The 22,474-nt window shown below is 35.7% G+C and overlaps 1 protein-coding gene across 1 annotated transcript in view; it reads left to right on the top strand.

Annotated features, from left to right (window-relative positions):
* Positions 1-22,474, top strand: part of PECR (peroxisomal trans-2-enoyl-CoA reductase) — a 71,132-nt gene that overhangs the window by 1,943 nt on the left and 46,715 nt on the right. Inside the window, exons 2-7 of the mRNA XM_044667525.1 lie at positions 176-309; positions 7,083-7,248; positions 11,923-12,004; positions 14,198-14,294; positions 14,985-15,095; positions 16,696-16,807. Of these exons, the coding sequence (XP_044523460.1) occupies positions 176-309; positions 7,083-7,248; positions 11,923-12,004; positions 14,198-14,294; positions 14,985-15,095; positions 16,696-16,807 (702 nt within the window). The remainder of the gene's footprint in view (positions 1-175; positions 310-7,082; positions 7,249-11,922; positions 12,005-14,197; positions 14,295-14,984; positions 15,096-16,695; positions 16,808-22,474) is intronic.

The following is a 22,474-nucleotide window of genomic DNA, read 5'->3' as shown; positions in this document are numbered from 1 at the left end:
AAGTACCCAGATTCATTAGGTTATAGATTAACTAAAATATGTGTATGCCACTAAAATTTGGAACAGTTAAATTTGGCTAGTAAAATTTGGAACAGTTAATAAGATTTTTTTAAAGTCAGTTTCATTAAATTTTCTAATAAGATAATCTCATTTATTTGTTTGATTTTCTTTCCAGGGTGTAATGTAGTTATTGCCTCCCGTACATTTGATAGATTAAAATCTGCAGCAGAAGAATTGAATGCTGCCCGCTTGCCCTCCAACCCAGCCATTGTTACTCCTATCCAGTGCAATATTCGAAAAGAAGAAGAGGTAACATTAATGTCTCTAATTTTTATTTCTCTAAAAGTTTTTATAATTATGTTTATAATACAGCATACTTGGGGTAGGTAAGTGGCTTAATGGATTGAGAACTAGGCCCAGAGAGAGGAGGTCCTGAGATCAAAGCTGTCCTCAGGTTCTTCATAGCTCTAATACCATGGGCAAGTCACTTGACCCCCATTGCCTAGTCCTTATCACTCTTCTGCGTTGGAACCAATACACAATATTGATTCTAACACAGAAGATAAGAGTTTAAAAAAACAACAATACAGTAGAATCTTAAGTACTTCTTTGATATATTTTTTCTCATCACAATATACTATTAGTAAAAATGCATAGGAAATTGTTTATTTTTCTTCATTAATTTTTTCTGGTTAATAGATTAACCAGAAATGCTTTTTTTTGTTTGATTCTTGTTGAAAAAATTTTCTAAAATGTACTCTTTCTTGTCTTTGTAAGAATAGTGTGTCCAAAATAAATAAGTCCAATATCTAGGTGACTCAATGGATAGAGAACCAGGTTTAGAAATGGGAGGTCCTGAGTTAAAATCTGAATTCATACACTTCCTAGTCATGTGACCTTGGACAAGTCAGTTAACCTTCATTGCCTAGCCCTTATCATTCATTTGCTTTGGAACCAATACTTAAGTTTTGATTCAAATACAGAAAGTAAGGTTTAAAAAAAATCCAACATGTCTACTATGTGCAAAGGCTAGGTACAGAGTATAATCTTTATATATATCAGCATAGTCATCCTCATTCACATCCATGTCACATATGCAATCCATTTTTCTTTTCTTATTTCTTTTCAAGATTACTTGTTTTTAATTTTTAATAAATTTTTTCTCTCATTTTGTGATCCATATTCACTGCCTTTCTCCTAACTCCCCACTCTCCCCACAAAGGCAGATAATATGGTATAAGTTGTACATGTGTTATTACACAGTACATAATTCTATGTTCATCATATTGTGAAAGAAGACACATATCACTTATGCTGGAGAAAAATTCATAGAGGAAATAAAGTGAAGAAAGGCATGATTCAGTATGCATTTGGACTCCTTTAGTTCCTTTGATAACAGTGGATATCATTTCTTGTCATGAATCCCATGGAATTGTCCTGGATTCTTATTCTGATTATAGTTAAGTCACTCACAGTTGATTATCATACTTAATTACTGTTGCTGTGTACAATGTTCTGGTTCTGCTCACTTCACTTTGCATCACTCCATATAAGTTTTCCCAGGATTTTTGGTGATTGTCTTGTTTGTCATTTCTTATGGCACAATAATATTCATTACAATGTTCTACCACAACTTGTTCAGTCATTCCCCAATTGATGGATGTCCCTTCAATTTCCAATTTTTTGCTACAGCAAAAAGAGCTGCTATAAATATTTTTTTGCACAAATAGGTTGCTTTCCCCTATCTTTGATCTCTTTCAGATGCATTGTTAGTGTGGTATTACTGAGTCATAGTTTTATAGCACTTTGGCCAAGGTACCAAATTACTCTTCAGAATGGTTATATCAGTTCATAGCTCCACTAACAGTATATTAGTGTCCCAATATCCCCTCCAACATTTATTATTTTCCTTTTTTGTCATTTTATCCAGTTTGATAGGTGTAAAGTGGTAACACAGTTATTTTAATTTGCATTTCTCTAATTAATAGTGGTTTGGAACATTTTTTCACATGATTAAAGATAGTTTTAATTTATTAATCTGAGAATTTCTTGTTCATGTCCTTTGACCAATTGTCAACTCTGGAATGCATTGTATTTTTATAAATTTGACTTTGTTCTCTACATATTTGAGAAATAAGGCTTTTATCAGAGACTTTTGCTATAATTCTCTCCCACCCACCCCAGTTTGTTATTTCCCTTCTAATCTTGGTTGAACTCATTTTATTTGTTCAAAACCTTTCTAGTTTAACGTAAATCAAAGTTATCAAATTTGTACCTCATATTATTCTATGTCTTATTTGGACATAAATTCTTCCATTATCCATAGATCTGACAGATAAACTACTCTGTGCTTTCTAATTTGCTTATGGTTCCATTCTTTATTTCTAAATCATATATCCATTTTTGACTTTACTTTGGTACATTGGTGTTGGTCTATGCCTAGTTTCTGTCGTACATTTTCCAGTTTTCTTGGCAGTTTTTGTGGAATTTTGAGTTATTCCAAAAGCTTGGATCTTTGGATTTGCCAAGCACTAGGTTACTCTGTGTCTAATCCATTTCATCAATCAACTATTCCATTTCTTAATCAGAATGTTTTGATGGTTGAACCATTATAATACAGTTTGAAATTGAGAAGACGGACCTGCAAGAGATGCAGAGAAGTGAGCAAGAGCAGAAAAATCAGGAAGTGTAGGATAGAATGTTGGAGGAGAGAAGGATTCTGGGAGCCAATGGATTGCTGAGGGGAGTTGGTCTGGTATTCTATGAGGAGAGACAGCTCAGAGACTTTTCTCCTGAACTAAATCAGCAAACCCCTGATCAAAGTGATTCCTGTTTAAAGATCTATGGTAATCCTGTATTTGTTCCTGAATCCCTGGACATCTATACTTCTGTGGACTCAATTGAACTAACAGTCTACCTAGAGGGTTAGCCCTGTGGGTGACTGAACTGAGCCAGCAGTGTACCTTTCAACCTGATCAGCTACCAACCTAGAGACTTGATTATTTATTTACCCTAGGGTTATTTAATTGATATAGAACATCTAGATTAGAGAGAAGATTTCCATGCTTGCCTGCCTCAGCTTTGGCTGAGGGCAGAAGATTGTTGTCCATTGGGTATTAGTCAGGGAATCCTACTACCCTCTTTCCTGTTTCAATTTATTCATCCTACATTTCAATAAATCATCTTATAAAGAACTATGGCAGTCAGATCAATTAGTCATAAGGGGATAACAGTTTGGGGTTATTTTAGAGAAAGTGTGTCTACTTCCTTTGGGCAAAAGCCAAGCCCTAATCACCATTCTCTTTATCTCTAGCATTCTGTCCCAGAAGGGAAAACACCTTAGGAAGCTAGATAAAGTAAAATTCCTAGCAACCTGCCATTTCTTTTTCCTGAGGTGTTTGTCTCTCTCTGGCACAGTTTCTGCATTATCCCTTGTCACACAGATTAGGCTGATCACGCTCAGGGTGCCAGATAGGCACTTAACTCCTTTGAATAGTAAAGGAACTGCCCTGCCAGACCAAGTTAAGCAAAAGCCTTGGTCAACAATTACATCCTTGCAGGGGCTTCTCAGTTCCCTTTAAACAAAATCCAGTATAGCTAAAATACCTTCTTTAATATTTTTCTTTTTAATATCTTTGCCTTTTTTTCTTTCAGATTAATTTTCTTATTATTTTTTCTAGCTCTATGAATTTATTTTTAAGTAGTTTGATATGGCATTGAATAGGTAACTTAATTTAATAGAATTTTCATTTTTATAATATTGACTCATCCTATCCATGGGCAATTAATGTTTTTTTTTTCTAATTGTTTAGATCTGATTTTATTTGTGTGAAAATTGTTTTGTAGTTGCGATCATATAGTTTCCAATTTGGCTTGACAGGTAGATTCCCAGGTATTTTATATTGTTTACAGTTATTTTAAAAGGCATTTCTCCTTTTATCTCTTGCTGTTGGATTTTATTGGTAGTATAGAAAAATGCTGATGATTTATGTGGGTTTGTTTAATATCCTGCAATTTTGCTAAAATTAATATTTTTGATCAGTTTTGGGGTTGATTCTCAATGATTCTTTAATGCATCATCATATCATCTGTAAGGAATGATAGCTTTATTGCCTGTCCTAATCCTTCAATTTCTTTTCTCTTATTGCTATACCTAACATTTCTAGTAAAATATTAAATAGTAGAGGAGATAATGGGTATCCTTGCTTCATTCCTGATTTTAATGGTAAGGTCTCTAATTTATTCCCATTGCAGATATTTGCTGATGGTTCATACAGATGTTATTTATCATTTTGAGGACTGTTCCTTTTATTTAAATGTTCTCTAGTGTTTTTTAATTGGAATGGGTACTGAATTTTGCCAAAAGCTTTTTCTGCCTCTATAGAGATAACATTTCTGTTGGTTTTGTTATTGATTAGGTCAAATATGCTGATGGCTTTCCTAATATTGAACCATCCCTGTATGCCTAGTATATATTGCTGGTTATAGGGTATGATCCTTGTGGTATATTGATGTAATCTCCTTGCTAGTGTTTTATTTAAAATTTTTCATTAGTATTCATTAGGGAGATTGGCCTATTAATTTTTTCTGTTTTAGCTCTTCTTGGTTTAGATAACAGCACCATATTTGTGCCATAAAATGAATTTAGTATAATTCCTCAGTTATTTTTTTCAAATAGTTTATATAGTATTAGAATTAATTATTCTTCAAATGTTTAGTAGAATTCGTTTGTAAACACATATAGTCCTGAGGCTTTTTTTCTTAGGGAATTCATTGATGGCTTACTCAATTTCTCTTTCTTATGTGGGGTCATTTAAGTATTCTGTTTACTCTTCTGTTAATCTGGGTAATTTATATTTTTTAAAATATTCATGTGTTTTGATTAGATTTTCAGACTTATTGGCATATAGTTAGACAAAATAACTTCTAATATTGGTAATTGATTTTCTTTCCTTTTTAAAATCAAATTAACCAATGGCTTGGTTATTTTTTTGTGAAATCAGATTTTAACTTTTATTTATTAGTTCTGTGGTGTTCTTTCTTTCAATTTTATTAATCTTTCCTTTGATTTTTAGGATTTTCAATTTGTCATTTAATTGGGGATTTTTAATTTGTTCTTGCTCTTTTTTTTAAGTTGCATACCCAATTCATTAATTTGTTCTCTCTCTCTCTCTCTCTCTCTCTCTCTCTCTCTCTCTCTCTCTCTCACTCTCTCTCTCTTTCTCTCTCTCTCTCTCTNTTGTCTCATTCATTAGGGAGATTGGTCTCTTGTTTTATTTCTCTGTTTTTGATATCACTACCATATTTGTATCACAAAAGGAATTTGAAAGAATTACTTCTCCCCTATTTTTTCAAATAATTTATCTAGTATTGAAGCTAATTTTACTTTGAATGTTCAATAATTTCATTTCTGAATCCATCTGGCCCTGGGACTTCTTCTTTTCATTTTTGATAATAATCATTTTGTTCTCTTTCTTTTTTTAAATGAAATTTACCACTGGTTTATCTATTTAATTCATTTATCTGTTATAAAACCAGCTCCTTGTTTTATTTATTGTTTCAATTGCCTTTTTACTTTTAATTCTATTTATCTCTATTCTATTTATCTCTCCTTTGATTTTCAAGTTTTTTAATTTGGTATTTAACTGAAGATTTTAATTTGTTATTTTTCATGTTTTTTTTTAAATTTCATGCTCAATTCAATGATCTGACCTTTCTCTCTCTCTCTCTCTCTCTCTCTCTCTCTCTCTCTCTCTCTCTCTCTCTCTCTCTCTCTCTCTCTTTGATGTAGGCATTTAAAGATATAAATTTCCCCCTAAGAACTGTTTGGCTACATCCTCAAATTTTTGGTATTTGTCTCCTTGCTGTCATTCTTTTTATTGAAATTATTGTTTCTATGATTTGTTCTTTGACCCACTAATTCTTTAAGATAACGTTATTTAGTTTCCAAAGAGGCAAAACATTTTCCTGTGATGACTGATTAAGAGGCAAGACAGAGGGGAAGGAGGGTTGAACTAAAAAAGAGGATACATGTAAAAAGTACTGTTTGAGTGTAGTTGGTCACTTAAACTATAAGTTATGAAAAAATGTAGGAAGAAGGGAACATAGCATATATGCTCTCATAAGGAAGGAAAGAAAGCATGTGGCAACAAATAATTATGAAATTAATAATTTACATTTCTATGACATTATGGAGACAGCTAGGTGGTATAGTGAATAGAGCACTGGCCTCAGAGTTAGAATTCAAATTTAGCCTCAGATTTATTAACTATGTGACTTGCAGAAAGCCAGATAACCTCAGTTTCTTCAACTGTACAATGGGGATAATTATAGCACCTACTTCACAGAGTTGTTATGTGGATCAAATATGACAATATTCATAAAAACACTTGGCATAATTCCCGGCACATAGTAGATGCTTTATAAATGTTAATTCCCTTTCTTCTAAGGTTTGCAAAGTATAACCCTAACAACAGCCCCAGAATGGCATAGGGAATGCAGGTGATTTCTGTTTTACAAATAGGGAAGCCATTGTTTTGAGACATGTGAAATAACTTCACCTAAAGCCCATAGGCCATACCAGATAAATGATAGAATAACATTTGAACTATGTCTTCTTTCTCATTTAATCCCTATTTGTCTTAATCCAATGGAGAAGAAAATGTCAAGTCACCCCAATGTCTTTGCGAAGAAAACTCCATGGACAATATGGTCCATGGGGTCATAAAGAATGACAAAATGATTAGGCAACAACTCCTTACTCCAGATCTGATATTCATTGTCACATTGCCTCTAGGCCAAGTATCATTGGTTCCAGTATAAATATCACGAAATGCAGAATCAGTACTATTCCCACTGGTTCCTATCATTACCATTGCTTAGTATTGGCTAAATTCTTGACATGTAGTGAGTGTGATGGAGGAGGCAGGCTCTGGCATGAGATCTGGATATTTAGACATGGTTAGCCATTAGTAAGAGGCTAAACAATTGCTCCCCATGAATACCACCTGTCTTTACGTCTTCATAATCAGGTCACTAATAGTTTGTGCTCTTAACCAATTTGTTTTCTTTGGTTGTTTTAGGTTACCAGTTTGGTTAAATCTACTGTAGATCACCATGGCAAGATCAATTTCCTGGTGAACAATGCAGGAGGCCAATTCTTTTCTGCTACCGAATCCATCAGTACAAAGGGATGGAATGCTGTGGTTGAAACCAACCTGACTGGTACCTTTTACTTTCTCAAAGCAGGTAGGGATCTTGTGTGGTGGTAGTCAGAGTGAGAACATGACCTGTGCCTCCATAGAGAATGTACACTACCTTGAGTAAAAATTTGCACGTGATCCTCGGCCATCCCTGGTACTACACTTTCTTTGTTCTGTTTCTATATACCATCTGACTTGGTCTGGGATGTTACTTTGTCCTGCTGCCATCCAAGGTAACTGACCTCTTGTGAATAAACTCTCCCAATGAACCTAATTAACCCTAATAAAACCTAAACCTATTAATATTTAAGCTGGCAAAGTCCCCTCTCTTTGGTACCTGTTATGATGGTTAGTTAAGGTCCTGCTATTAGTTAATTCAGTGAAGCCCTGATTTTCAATCAAAGTATGGTTGATTTGATACTACTGCCTGAAAGTTCCACTGAAAGGAGATGGAATATTCTGTGAAAGGCTGAATGCCCTAGTAACAGTTCCTAAGGAATCAGTTAGCCTTGATGAAACTAGGAAGTTATTTTAATTTTCTGGGACCTTAATGGTGTATATTATTCAAGCACAAGCTTGATTTTGAAGTATTTGGATCAGCTAGGCTTGTTCCCATCTGAATGCGTTGACAAAGAGTTGATGATTTTGTTCTCCATAAGGTAGGCTACCAGCTTAATGAGTAAGGGCTGTCAGAGGCTTGTAGATTTAACAGAGTTTATTGGATAAATTGAAGGGAAAGGAAATTGGGAGATGGGAGAGAGGGAATTAGGTGAACTCTATTGAGCCTTTAATCTAGAATAAATAATATAAATTAGGATGATATATAAGTAGAATTTTGCCTAGGTGCTGAGTCCAGGGGACTTTGAGAGTCTCCCCTGGCTCAGAAGCTGTTATAGATTTTGATAATATGGATGATATAAGCTTGATGAATAATCTTGTTAAATGATTAAGGCTTAGTAGCCTTAACAATAATGAAGTGATTGAAATAATTAGCAAAGTAGTAGAACCCTGCCTACCTATATTAATCTATCCTTTCCACCCCGGGGCCTGTACAGTCCACAACCCTTGCCTCCCTCCAAACCCCGAAGTAGTGAGCTAGAGGGCCCTCTGCCCTCTGTATTTATAGGGAAAAATCCAACTGTCTCCTGGCATGTGCCAACTCCTGCCCTCTGCCAGATTCTTTGTTCCATGAAGGTAAAACTGCTATTTGCACATCCAAAATGGCTGTCATTTTGCCAGGCATAACATACCTCAGTAGATCTTCTCTCTAACATTGAGAGTAGTTGGCAGGATATCAAAGAAATAGGCTTGGGATAGGGGGAGTGAAATAAAGAAATCTGGGCCAAAATTCTGAGTTGAAGGTCCAACTTTATTGCATTGTGGGCAAAAAATAAGTTGGAAGTTTTATCACACTCCACCCTGTGATGAAAGACCTCATTTAGATGTACACCTATTTTATAGGCTTTTGACAGTCAATTAATAAAACAAAACATATAGAATATGTTACTAAAGTTTATAAAAACAATTGCTAAGAGAATTAATAAATTGCAATAAAAGGTTTAAGATAGGCAACCCAATTTACCCTTGTTCTTCTGGGGATTTAGCACCAATTAAGATTTCTCATTTGGATATCAGAAGGATTTACAAAGATCAAGACATCTTGATCTCTAATATGTATGGTTCATGGTACACTATAATCATTGTTCAACCCTGCAGTTTGAAAGTAACAATAACAGAAAATAAGAGAATGAATCTGATCAGGATATAGTTTTGAGTCATCTCTAAGTGATAATACAAATATAGACTGATATAATTAGACAACTCATTATATTGACTCTTTTTTTTTTAACCCTTAACTTCTGTGTATTGGCTCCTTGGTGGAAGAGTGGTAAGGGTGGGCAATGGGGGTCAAGTGACTTGCCCAGGGTCACACAGCTAGGAAGTATCTGAGGCTGGATATGAACCTAGGACCTCCCGTCTCCAGGCCTGACTCTCAATCCACTGGGCTACCCAGCTGCCCCAACAGATTGACACTAGGTATTGATACTAGATATCAGTTCTAAGGTAGAAGAGTGGTAAGGTCTAGAGCAGGGGTCGGCAACGTATGGCTCTCAAGCCATATCTGGCTCTTTTGAGGGCCAGATATGGGTCTTTCTGCAGGAGCCCTAAAGTCCATTTTTTTCAGGTGCTGTTACAGGAGCTCACATTGTGAGCACTGTATGGCTCTCACGAAATTACATTTTAAAAAATGTGGTGTTTATGGTTCTCATGGCCAAAAGGTTGCTGACCCCTGGTCTAGAGTCTAGACTCTAGACAATTAGAGATAAGTGACTTGTCTAAGGTCACGCAGCTAGGAAGTGTCTGAGGCCAGATTGGAACCCAGGACTGCCTGGTTCCCCAGACCTGGTTCTCAATCCACTGAGCCACCTAGCTGCTCTTTACTCTTTTTTAAAAAAAACTTTACCTTCTGTCTTAGAATTAATGTTATATATTGGTTCTAAGGCAGATGAGTAGTAAGGAGGTAGGCACTGGAGATTACGTGACTTGCTCAGGGTCATACAGCTAGGAAGTGTCTGAGATCAGGTTTGAACCCAGGACCTCCCATCTCTAGGCCTGGCTTTCAATCCATTGAGCCGCCCAGCTGCCCCCTATACAGATTCTTAAAGATAAACCAGGAGAACCCCTTTAGGCTTTAAATCTGACTATAATTGACTTCTTGAAAGTGCCAACTGTAAGAATTTAAATTTAGGTTTCTATGCTAATATGAAAGTTCTAAAGTAATATTGTGGTCACTGATTTTAAAATGTTATAGCTCAAGTCAAAATGACTTTTAGCAGCTTTATTTACAAAGAGGCAGAAAGAGTGAAAGTGGAAAAATGTAGATAAAGAGACAGAAAGTACTACCTAGTTACAAATACCCTAAATTTAATCATAATGTCTCCAGACTGCAAACACAAATCTGAATGCAAATTTCACCAGAATCCAAAGTCCTAATTAGGAAGCTGAAATCCGAAGAGCCAGGAGACACTGAAGAATCTGCCAAGAACCTTCAGTGCACACAAGACTAAGACTGCCAAGAATCTCACCAGAACTCACATTGAAGGGACTGCCCCATCAAAGCGCCAACAAGCAGAGAGGGTCTCCTCATGGAAGAACCAAGGAAAGAATCACTCCACTCACCACCACAAGTCAATGCAGGAGTCAGGGAAAGAGTCTCCTCCTCCATTCTGACTCACCAATGCAGAGAGAATGAATCAGTCCTCAAGCTGGCCTTTTAAAAGTAGTTTTCTCAACGTCATTTCCTGCCACTCCCCCACTTTACGGGAACCAATTGCAGTCTTTCAATTTGCCTAGCACTGCCCAGGGGATGGGCAGTGGTCTCTGGAGATGTAACCTACTCTAGCAAGTGACTTGTGAACTCTCATACTTAGTGACCAGTAAGGTACTAAGTAGAGGGATTTAAGTTTTTGATTGATTAACTGAAAAGTTGCTGATGACAAGGAGAGTTTGATTTACTCTTCACACAACTTTTGAACCATTACAGCAGGTGGAGTTGATTTCTCTATTATAGACTAGTAAACTACATAGTCTAACTTTATCTAAAACATTTGCCTTTTTTTGAAGTAATCTTTACTTCCTATTAGAATGCCTCGTTTGTGAAGTAGATAGAGTGCTGGACCTGGAGATAGGAAGAGCTGACTTCAGATCTGAACTTGGACACATTATTAGTTGTGGGAATTTGGACGAATCACTTAATCTCTGTCTGCCTTAGTTTCCTGAACTGTAAAAATGAGTATAATAACAGCCTTCCTCCTTCCCTCCTAGGTTATTGTAGAGATCAAAAGAGATAATTACTTATAAAGTGCTTAGCTCTGTACTATTATTGTTATTATTGTTATTGCTATTCAGTTGCTATTGTTGTTATTAATACTTTTGTCTTAATTGCATTTGAATCCTTCTTGTGCCACTTAAAGCCCATGTGACCTTGTCTAGTAAATCTAGGGTTTTCTGACCCCATTTTAAAATCAATAAAATATTTAGTAGACCACAAGGAAATACTAATTGCACTATTGGCATATGCTGATTAAGAAACAATGATTGGAGGATACTATTAATTCAGAAATGTTTTAAAATGAATTTTGTACTTATTAATATTGGGACCCAAGGTGGATAATACTTAGAAATATGTACATTGATAATATTATTTAGCCTATAGAAAATAAGTCTGCTTACAAATTGTACTGATTCATTTAATGAGAAGGATTTTTTTTTCAAAAATAGCCTAAACCCTCAAGGATCCACAACCCCAGTTTGGAAGCACCCACAGTTCTATACCTTTATGGCACCAGTAACTGTTTGATCTCTTTAATGATTAAATACTTCAAATACTGGACTAACGGTCTGAAATGTGTTCTCTCAGACATCAGAGTAAAGCTATACTGTCATGGAAAAGAGATTTTTTTAAATCTAAGGATAGATTTAGAAGAGTAAACTCATATGACATTTTTTTAACCCGAAGAAGACAGATTGGAGAATTAACTACATGGCAGTCTTTATGTCCAGCAACAGTGTGACAGAAATCACAGGGGATAGCCTAAGATTACATGGGTAGCAAGTGGCAGAGTACGGATGCTAAGATGTTCATATTTCAAAATCATTCCTAATTATTCCATGTTGTTTGGAAATGATTTATTTTGATTGCCTTTTGTCTTTTGTACAGTTTACAAGTCCTGGATGAAGGAACATGGAGGGTCTATTGTGAATATCATTGCTCCAATAAGACATGGATTTCCTAGATCTGCGTAAGAATTTTTACATACTTCTTTTGCTTTGGGATCCTATTTAAACTCTTCTAAATGGAATTTTAATGCCTCTTGTGATTAAAAAAAACTGCCTTCTTTTTCCTTTTTGTCTTTAAGAAGACTTTAGAAGTAATCCTATGCCTTGGTATATGCTGGGTCCATCTCTGTTTCAGGATTAATTCTTTGTAATGTGTAATGTAATACAACCAAAGCTAGGTTAAACTGACACATTTGCTCCTCATAGTCAGGGCTACAAAGTGCTCATTATACATGGATGGATGCCCTAGATGTTTCTGATGATTTAATTTAAACCCTTTCTGTGAGTCATACTGTAAACACAGCGTGCATACCCTCCACTATATTTACTTTGTTAGCTATCTACAAAGAACACTAGAATAAAGTTAGCTTTTTAGAATTTTTCAGTTTTTAACCTTTCTTGATGCTTTTTGCAATACTTGCATGTTGAGTTACCTATTAAAATTGTAAGTACTATCTGGAATGTGTGTTCATTTTGAGATAGTTTTCTGCCTCTGCATTTTCATGTGTCACATTATAATTGAAAATTTTTTTTTCTTGGAGGAGTAAGATCTTTTCTAAGAACTTTCTCTTAATTATTAATTCCCTCTTTAAGTAATATCTTCTCATCTTTATTTTCCCAATGAAATTTTAAAAATTTCTATTCTCAAATCATCTTTCCTAATAATATAAACAGCTATTTAGTCGAACAGTCTAACTCAAGAGACTTTTTAGTGATGACATCTTTCAGCTAGAGCAAAAGCAATACAATGCTAGACTTTTGATCACAGGTCACAAACTGAATAGTCTTATGGGGGAAAACTGGAGCTTAAATTAAATATTATCAGGGTTCTGAGGAAGAGTAAGTAAGAGACAAGACAAGACAATAGACTGGGATTAACAAATTGGGGAAATACAATTTAGAATGGGTTTGGCAGTTGGAAGTCCAACTGCCAACACAGATCCACCTAGCCAGGGAGTCTGGGAAACTAACAAGTGAGTAGACTGACAATAGGTTTATAAACAGGGTTTAATTCAATGAATTATAGTCTGAAAGAAGGGAAAAGGGGGTTCTATTCTACCAGTCTATGGGCAAACCTCAAGGTTAGGGAATGGTCTTATCTGCACTAAGCTAGACACTATAGCAGGGCAGGGCACAATGGAGATCAAGAATGAAAATGGGATACTCACTGCTGAGTCTTGACAAAATCCAGCGATAATACAGCTTTCCCAGGTCTTCAGCCAGTACTCCTTCAGTTGGGTAAGTCAGGGAGCTAAACCAACCTGAGTTGACCAGCAACCCAGGTTAGGTTTTATAGTCTCAACCTAACCTCCCACAGGCAGATGATTTTCCTCCTTCTGGATATATCAGGATATCAGGATACAAACTCCACTTCCTCTGAGGTCTCCCAGGGGGTCAGTTACAACTTGTCCCCAGCCACCATGGAGTCCATCTCAGAGAGAGAAGCAACACTTCCTGCTTCCCCATTACATTTAGAACTCTCCAGCACTGCTTGCTAAGCCTTCCAAATAACTAATCTTAAACATCTTATTAATTTATCTTGCAACAATAGTCATGATCTGTGGGGAAAAAAGAGATGGAAAACATTACTAGAAACTGAACCATCTGGTGATGTTTTTTGGGACATCAACCTTTCTTTGTTTTTCAATAAAAAGTTGTTTCATTTGAGCTCACAGTTGGGCTCCATTTCTTAGCAGAATTCTCTGCCTGAAGGGAAGATTTAGAAGGGTACATCTTTAACATCAAAAGATGGTATTAAAAAAAAAAAGATGGTATAATCAGATTTCTAAGCTCTGCCTTCATACCACCTCTAAACTTAATATTGAAATGTTTTAAAAAATTTTTAGATCATGTATCCCTAGTGCCCAACTTTAAGAGTGGTTCCCTTACTCATTTCCAAAAGTTTGAGTGGATGCATAGGGACTTTTAACTTTTTGTTTCCAGGATAATTTCCTGGAACTTGCTTGTAGTACTAAACCATTTCCCCTCATCTTCCAAGAGACACAATCAATAGTGGTGCAACCACAAGTAATTCTAAATAGGAATCTCTTTCTTGAACTGTTCCTCTATGGATTTAATGTACCAATCATTTTTCATGTAAATATGAATGATTAGTGGAAGTTGAATGACATCTTTAACATTTCTTTCTTTAAAAGGCATAGTGGAGCAGCAAGAGCAGGTGTTGAAAATATGAGCAAAAGTTTGGCAATGGAATGGGCCTGCAATGGAGTAAGAGTCAATTGTGTCTCTCCTGTAGGTAACCATTTATATATATTTTTTTATATATATATACAATTTGTGTTCTTGTTACATTTTCATTGTTAGTTACATTCTATGTTAGTATTAACTACAAAATAGGACATTATTAAATAGGCAAGTTAGAGAAAGGTTCTATATGTTTCCAAAGTATTCTTTGATGTGTAACAATATTCCTAAAGAATTTTTCTAGTGCAATGACTCGTTTTGTCTGTTTAAACTTCTTTAACTCCTCGAGAGAAGCTGGAGGCAGAGAACTTGAAAGTCAAAAATTGTTAAGGTTTGGAGAAGAGTAATAAATCTACCAAATATAAACTAAAACTAATGGAAAGTGGTCTCAAGGTGAAGTCTCTGTATCTTGGATCATTTTATTTTGGGCACATATTCAAAATAGGTCCTGAGAAATACAATTTCTACTGATTTACTCTTACTTATTGGCAGCTTAGGCAATGACAGACAATAAAGTCAGAGATCTTAGGTGTTGGGCATTTCATCCCCTAGGGGAGGATAATTGTAGTTGCTTCTTTGACATTGCTGAGAAGCATGAATAGTAGTTTTATAGACTTTTATATCTCATGTCTTCTGCTGTTTAAAATTCTTTGCTGATAGGTCTGGTTGAAACTCAACTACCCTTCAACTTAATTATTTTTTTTTTAATTTCCCTTTTCCCCCACCCCCCCAACCTAGGGAATAATTTATTCTTCAACAGCCTTTGATAACTATATGGGCTCTGCAAAGGATGTGGTGGAAGGATACTTTCAATGCTGTGCAGCTAAGAGATCTGGTGTTCCTGAGGAGGTAATTTCTCTCCTCTCTCCCTCCCTCTCTCCTTTCTGCCCCACCTCCATTTCTTCTGGTCTCTCTCCTCCACTTTCTTTTTCCTCTCTTCTCCATGTATGTCACCCATATTTTTTCCCTCCCCTTTTTTATCCTCCTCCATGTCCTCTCTCTGCTGTCCTTTTCACAAAGCCACAGAAAATTAGATCTTCAAGGAAGATTGGGATATGGTGGAAAGGTATAGAGAATCACTGAGGAAGAATTGTCCCAGGCAATTTTAAAACAACTTTAAATAGTTCATGTTTTCACTGAAGTTTTTGGTTGTTAAGCTCTTTTGGGATGAAAAGTACTTTCATGGTAGAAATCAATTGCTGGAAGATCCTCACAAGACTGGGTGAATAGAGAAAAAAGTCTACAGTGCATTCAGATGAATGCCTATGAAAATGGCAAATATTGTTAGGTGGCTCAGTGGATAGAGAGCCAGGCCTAAAGACAGCAGGTCCTGGGTTCAAATTTGACTTCAGACACTCCCTAGTAGCCCTTACTACATGAAACCAATAGTAAGGTTTTTATTTTTTTAAATCATATGCATTTCACAGTCCATTCATTTTGCTATATATATGCATATTTGCGGTTTCTCATTTAATGTAGTCTTTCAGATGAGTCAGCTCTAAGGCAGGGTTTCAGTCATTTAGTTATGTTTACTAACTATCGTCCAGCTTCCCTGAATTAATTATCTGAGACATTGCATTTGGCAATTTGGAGAATATATGTTTAAATGAATGGATGGAAGACATTTCAAATGTACTAGTAGTGACAGTAACTAAGGTGAATTTAAAAAACAGCAAAATTCTTTATTCTAAAATATGAACAAAAATAGTACCAGTTTGACATTGAGAAAATATGAACCCTATATATTCAGATCTGATAGCGAGAATATATAGTAATGTGGACATTACAGGTTAATTTTATATACGACAAATGAAATTTCATTTTATTGATTTCTTCTTGTGTTAGAAAGCAAATGCAAATCTGATTTTATTCAGGCAGTCCCCCCTCTCTACCACTTCTTATTTCCTTATTATTTCATTCAATACAAACTAAAACATAATTGTCCTTTACCTTCTGCTACTTTAATATACTCGTTCAGTATTTACTGCAATTATTCAGACAAAAGTAATATGTAAGACATTGTTAGGATACATAAAACACCTATATAGTCAGAATTTTGCCTTAATATATGGTATTCAAGAGCATCTAAAGTAGGAACCATATACACATGTAAGGCCAATGGCTAGAAGCTATATCATGTTTCTGTTCAAAAGAAGAGAAAAAATTCCCAGCAATGAAGGCTATCTAAAAATAAATGGACTACAGAAAACTATAGTTAAAGCAGATTTGGAATAATAATCACTTGACCATAGATGTTATAGAGTGGATTTAGTTTTAGGTAAGTGTTATACTAAATGATATCTAAGAATCTGTCTACATTTGTGATTCTGTGAGATATTTACATATGTGTGTATGTCTACATTCTTACATATATATAGTTAGTAAAGTATATATAGCTATATATCTATATATTATATTGCACACATGAATGCTAAATTTTATTTTTTAGGTCTCTTCTGTTGTGTGTTTCTTGTTATCTCCTGCAGCCTCATATATTACAGGACAAACAATAGATGTGGATGGTGGCCTTGAATTATATTCCCAAACATGGGACATACCAGGTGAGTGATAAAGAAAAATGAATAATCAATAGCTTTTTGCCTTGCCAGTTGGACTTTTGAGGTTTCTTAAATGCTTTCTTGAGTATTAATATGGCTCTCTGCTCTGTCTCTGTCTCTGTGTCTCTTTCTGTCCATGTCTTTGTCTCTCTGCCTCTTTCTGTCTCTGTCTCTGTCAATTAAATATATGTTTACTCTCTTGATTGACTGGGTGGGTCAAACTATACCTCAAAATAATTCTATACACAGCCAAATATTTGACAAGTTAGAACAAAGCTCCAAAATCAGTACTAAGTAAGAATAAACCAAAAGGATGGGAAGAACTCTGACTGCTTTGATAACACTATCTTGACTGATAAACAAACCTATTGATGCTATAATTGGGACCTATGGAAAGGAAACAGCATTAATACTGATTATTACCATTTCACAAAGAAGTTTGACCAACATAAAATAGAAACCACAGCAAGGAAGTCGAAACATCTCAAAACCTCCTTAACACTTGAAATCCTTGCCAAACAGAAAAATATAGAATTCAAAGACAAAATAATTCTAGGATATAAATTCATTTGCAGAATGCAAAGAGGAGGATGATAGAAAATTATGAGTGCTATAACCCCCAAAATCAGTGCAGAGAAGTGAAGGGGAAAAGAATCCTGAAGATAACTTTATTTGAGCTTCAAGTCAGATGATCTTGAGAGAAGTTAGAAATGAAACTAGGAAAATAACAAAAGCAGAACAACTATAACAAGATTTACATAATAAATTATTTTCATCATGAACCCTCTTCATCTCCAAAGCCCTTGACATCATTTCTATGAAGATGCCTACCACGAATGTATCCAGTTCCAATCTCTTCCCTATACTTCAATCACATAATCAATTGCCTATTGGATATTGCAAATATCCTGAAGACACCTCAACTTCAATTTGTCATAAACTGAACTTATTATCTTCCCCATACACCATCTTCTTTCCTTAATTTCTTATTTCTGTTGAAGGCACCACCATCTCTCAAATCTCCCATGTTCTTAGCCATGGCATTGTTCTCAACCCTTTGCTCTTTCTCACCCATACATATTAACACAGTTGTCAAATATACCCATTTCTACCTTTACAACATTTCTTACATCTGAACCCATTCTCCTCCTAATTCAATTACCACTTCAGTTAAGTCTCTCATTATTTCTAGTCTAGATTATTGCAGCTGCCTCCTTATCTGTCTCTGTTTCAAGTCCCTTACCACCTCATTCCATCCTATATAATGCTAACAAAGTAATTTTTACTGATGTGCAGATCTGACCATGTATCTCTTCTACCCTGTCAATTCAAGTATGAAACCTATTGCTTCTAGAATACAATATAAACTCCCTTTTATCTTTTAAAGTTCTCTACAACTCACCTCCAACTTATCTTTTTAACCCCATTGGACATTATTCTACCACCTCCCCACATACACTCTTATCCAGTTAACCTATCCTGTCTATTCCTCACATATGACATTCCATCCTCCTTTTTCCATGCCTTTACTTTAGGCAATCCAAATGCCTCTAGTGCATTCCCACTTCTTAGAGTCCTTCCCTTTTTTAAAAACTAGGTTCACAAGTAGGAAGCCTTTTCTCATCTATTTCAACAGCTAGCGCCCTCACTTTCAAATTACACATGCTCAAGTACTTCATATATATGTGTGTGTATATATATATGTATCTATTCACTTTATATTTATTGCATATTTATTTATTATGCTTATTGTTATGTATTTGTCTTTCTCATTTTAATAAATGATTGGGAAAGCACTTATTATGTACAAATCACAGTGCTGAAAGTGTAGGAGATACAAATAGAAACCAGAGGTTGTCCAGTGGAATGTATTCCCAGTGAATAAGGATTCTTTCTTTTTTTTTCTTGTACTAGCATCTGAGATCTTGGGACAGTGCATCACTTGATAAATACTTTTTCTGCTTGATTAAATGATTGTGTTTGGACTTTTCACATCCCATCCCCAATGCAACATGTTAAGACGTGGAAATGGTGGTTAAAAAAAAGATGAAGATATAAGTTTTTGAATCAGACCAAGTACATACGGAAGAAGTCTGTGCTGAGGGTGATATAATTTTAAAGGCATTGAGGGATTGATATGATTTTATGAAAGAGAAGAGAAAAAACTGAAAAAATCACAGTCACTATTATGACCAACAAAAGGCAAGCCAGAAAAATTAATAATTACATCCTTATTTGCTTTCTTTCTTTTCTCCTTAAAATCTTTTTTAGTTTGATGTTTTTCCTTAATTACATGTAAAGACAATTTAAAAATATTTTTTGAGTCCCAAGTTCTCTTCCCTCCTTCCCCTTCCTCCTTGCAATCTGATATGGATTTCACATGTGCAATCATGTAAAACATTTTTCTTTATTAATCTTGCTTGGGAAAAGACTCAAATGTAAAAAAGGAAAGGAAGAAAGTGAAATATAGCCTGCATGGGTCTACATTTAGATTCCATCCTATAAGTTTTTTCTCTGGAAGAAGATGGTATTTTTCATCATGAATCTTTTGAGATTGTCTTGGATCATTGCTGAGAACAGCTAAATTATTCACAGTTGTTCATAGCACAATACTCCAGTTACCATTTATAATGTTCTTCTGGTTCTGCTTATTTCATTCCATGCCAGGTTGTGTAAATCCTCCCAGGTTTCCCTGAATTTCTCTTGTTCATCATATTTCATAGCACAATAGTATTCCCTTATAATTATACATTACAATTTACTCAGCTGTTTCCCAATTGATAGGTATCCTCTCACTTTCTAATTCTTTGTCACCACAAAAATTGTTGCTTTAAGTAATTTTGTACATATAGACCCTATTCCTCAATTTAAAAAATTTCTTTTGTATACAAACCTAATAATGATATTGCTGGATCAAAAGGTATGTGCTACTTTATTGACCTTTGGGCATAGATCCAAATTGTTCTCCAGAATTATTGCATCACTTTACTACTTCCCCAACAGTGAATTTGTGTCTCATTTCCCCCACACATTCCCTCCAAGTTTTGTCATTTTCTTTTTCTGTCAAAATAGCCAATCTGAAAGATATAGGGTGGTATTTTAGGATTGTTCTAATTTGCTTTTTTCTAATTAATAGTAATTTAAAGCATTTCCCCACATGACTACAGATATTTTAAACTATTTTGTCTGAGAACTGCCTGTTCATATCCTTTGACCATTTGTCAATTGGGAACTTACATATATTTTTATATAGTTGACTCATTTCTCTTTGTGCCTCTTTTCCTAATTAGCCTATTCTGGTTTTAATATATTATTTTTTGGGTATTTTTCTTGTGCCTCCTTTACCAAGGTATCAATTCCTTTTTCACAATTTTACTGCACCACTCTTATTTCTTTCCTCACTTTTTCTTCTACCTGTTATTTAATTTTTAAAATTCTTTTTGAACTCCATTAATTTTTTCTTTTCGGTCTTGAGACCAATTCATATTTTTCTTGGAGCCTTTGGATGCAACAGTATTGACTTTGTTTTCTCCTTCTAAATTTGTGTTTTGGTTTTCTCTGAACCAAAATAACTTTCTAGGTTGAGATTCTTTTTATGATTTTTGCTTAGTTTTTAGCCTTTTTCTTTTCTTTTAACTTAAGAAAAAACCAACCTTTTACAGGTAGGTTCTGTTCCTGTGGTGAAGGACAAACTGTTCCAGGCTTCAGGTTCTTGGTAGAGCTGCCTTCAGAACTAGCTCTGGGGATCTATGTTTTCAGTTCTTCCAAAGTAGTGTCATTTATATAGAGGTGTATTTAATACGTTCTCAGACTGTACTCTGATTTTTGAATGAACACAAGCACTGTTTTCTGCCTTGGAACTGCAACCAGGGACTCCTGCTTTCTGTGGCCCCCAGTGCTGGTATGTGCTAATACTCTTCCATTCCCAGGGACTGTTATTTGGACTATGACCAGATTTGAATATGGGCAACTTATGCACCTAGAGCCAGCAAAGAGACCTGCAATCTCCTGAATTGTCCTCTGTTCTCTTTACTATCTGTAAAGCCTGTCATGGCTTGCCAAAGTGGGAGCCTTCTTTTTTGTGCTGGTCTGTACTTCAGTCCTAACCTGGTGCAGTAGACCCCTCCTGCAGATCCTCTAAGTTATTTTGAACTGAAAAATTGTTTCATCCTATTTTTGTGGGTTCTGCTGTTTCAGAATTCATTTTGAGACATTATACCAAAGTCTTTTGGAGAGTACTTTGGTGGAGATCAGGTGATTCTCTGTACCTTTTCTGCCATCTTGTCTCAGTCTCTATATCTGTAAAATCTTTAAGAGATAGATCTACACATAGTTTAGTTCAATTCTACAGTATTTTAAGGTCATATATAAGTAAGTCAAAGTAGTTAGAAATGCAAGACAGAAGAGAAATTTGGGCTGAATATAGAAAAAATTTGGATGTAAATCAAAAGGAATATATAGGGGCAGCTGGGTAGCTCAGTGGATTGAGAGCCAAGCCTAGAGACAGGAGGTCCTAGGTTCAAATCCGACCTCAGACACTTCCCAGCTGTGTGACCCTGGGCAAGTCACTTGACCCCCATTGCCTACCCTTACCACTCTTCCACCTATAAGTCAATACACAGAAGCTAAGGGTTTAAAAAAAAAAAAAAGTAAAAAAAAAAAAAAAAGGAATATATAACTTTGGAAATTTTCTGCAAAGAGGTGAAAACTGAACCCAAGAAGTGTAATGAGCTCCTCAAGGGAGTGATTGTTATAAAATCAAAATTAAGGAGAGACCCCAGTGCCATGGTGGCAAACCTAAGGCATGTATGCCATAGGGGGCACCCATAGACCTCGCCGTGGACATGCATACTCTTACTTTTTACCCAGCAGAGTTCATTACTAGAAAGCCTGTGGGATAAGGTGGCTCCTCTCTTCCCCTCTCCATGCACACATTTATAACTTTACCCACTCCTTTGTCTAGCAGCCCAGTGGGAGCCATTCCTCCCTCCCCTGTTTGGGGTAAAGTGCGAGGGGTGAGGCAGTTTGGGCACTTGGTCTCTAAAAGGTTCACCATCACTGCCCTAGTGGGGCACTCATATTTAGTGGATATGATAAGAGGAAAAGGATTAAAAAATTAGACTTCTACAATTGTAAGATACTTCAGAGGTCAGCCATGGAGATGGAATGAGTTGTCCAAGGTACCCAGTTAGTACTCCTCTATTTAAAATCCTCTAATGACTTGCCATTACCTGTCTAATAAAGCAAACATTCCTCATCCTGATAGTCTGAGGCTTCCACAATGTGGCTTCTACCTACCTCTTCAACCTTATCTCATAGAATTCACTTTTAGGTGGTTTGTTTTCTAGCCAAATGGTATTACTCTCCATTTCTCAGTTGAATATTCTCTCCCATTTCCATAGCTTTGCTCACTCTGTTCCCCATACTTGGCATGCATTCCATTCTTCTGTTCCATTTCAACATTTTGGAGGTCTTCTCTTCCTTAAATGCCCAGCTCAAGGGAAATATCATCCATGAAACCTTCTCTAATGTCTCCCCTCCTCCACTCTTCCATCCCTCAGTGAAAGTGATAGGGAGAGAATGAAAAACAGTGGGGGAAAAGAAGGAGAGAGAGATGAGAGAGAGAGAGAGAGAGAGAGAGAGAGAGAGAGAGAGAGAGAGAGAGAGAGA

This window comes from Gracilinanus agilis, chromosome 3, assembly GCF_016433145.1.
Source record: "Gracilinanus agilis isolate LMUSP501 chromosome 3, AgileGrace, whole genome shotgun sequence".
NCBI lineage: Eukaryota > Metazoa > Chordata > Mammalia > Didelphimorphia > Didelphidae > Gracilinanus > Gracilinanus agilis.
This window is presented reverse-complemented; position numbering and strand designations above follow the sequence as displayed.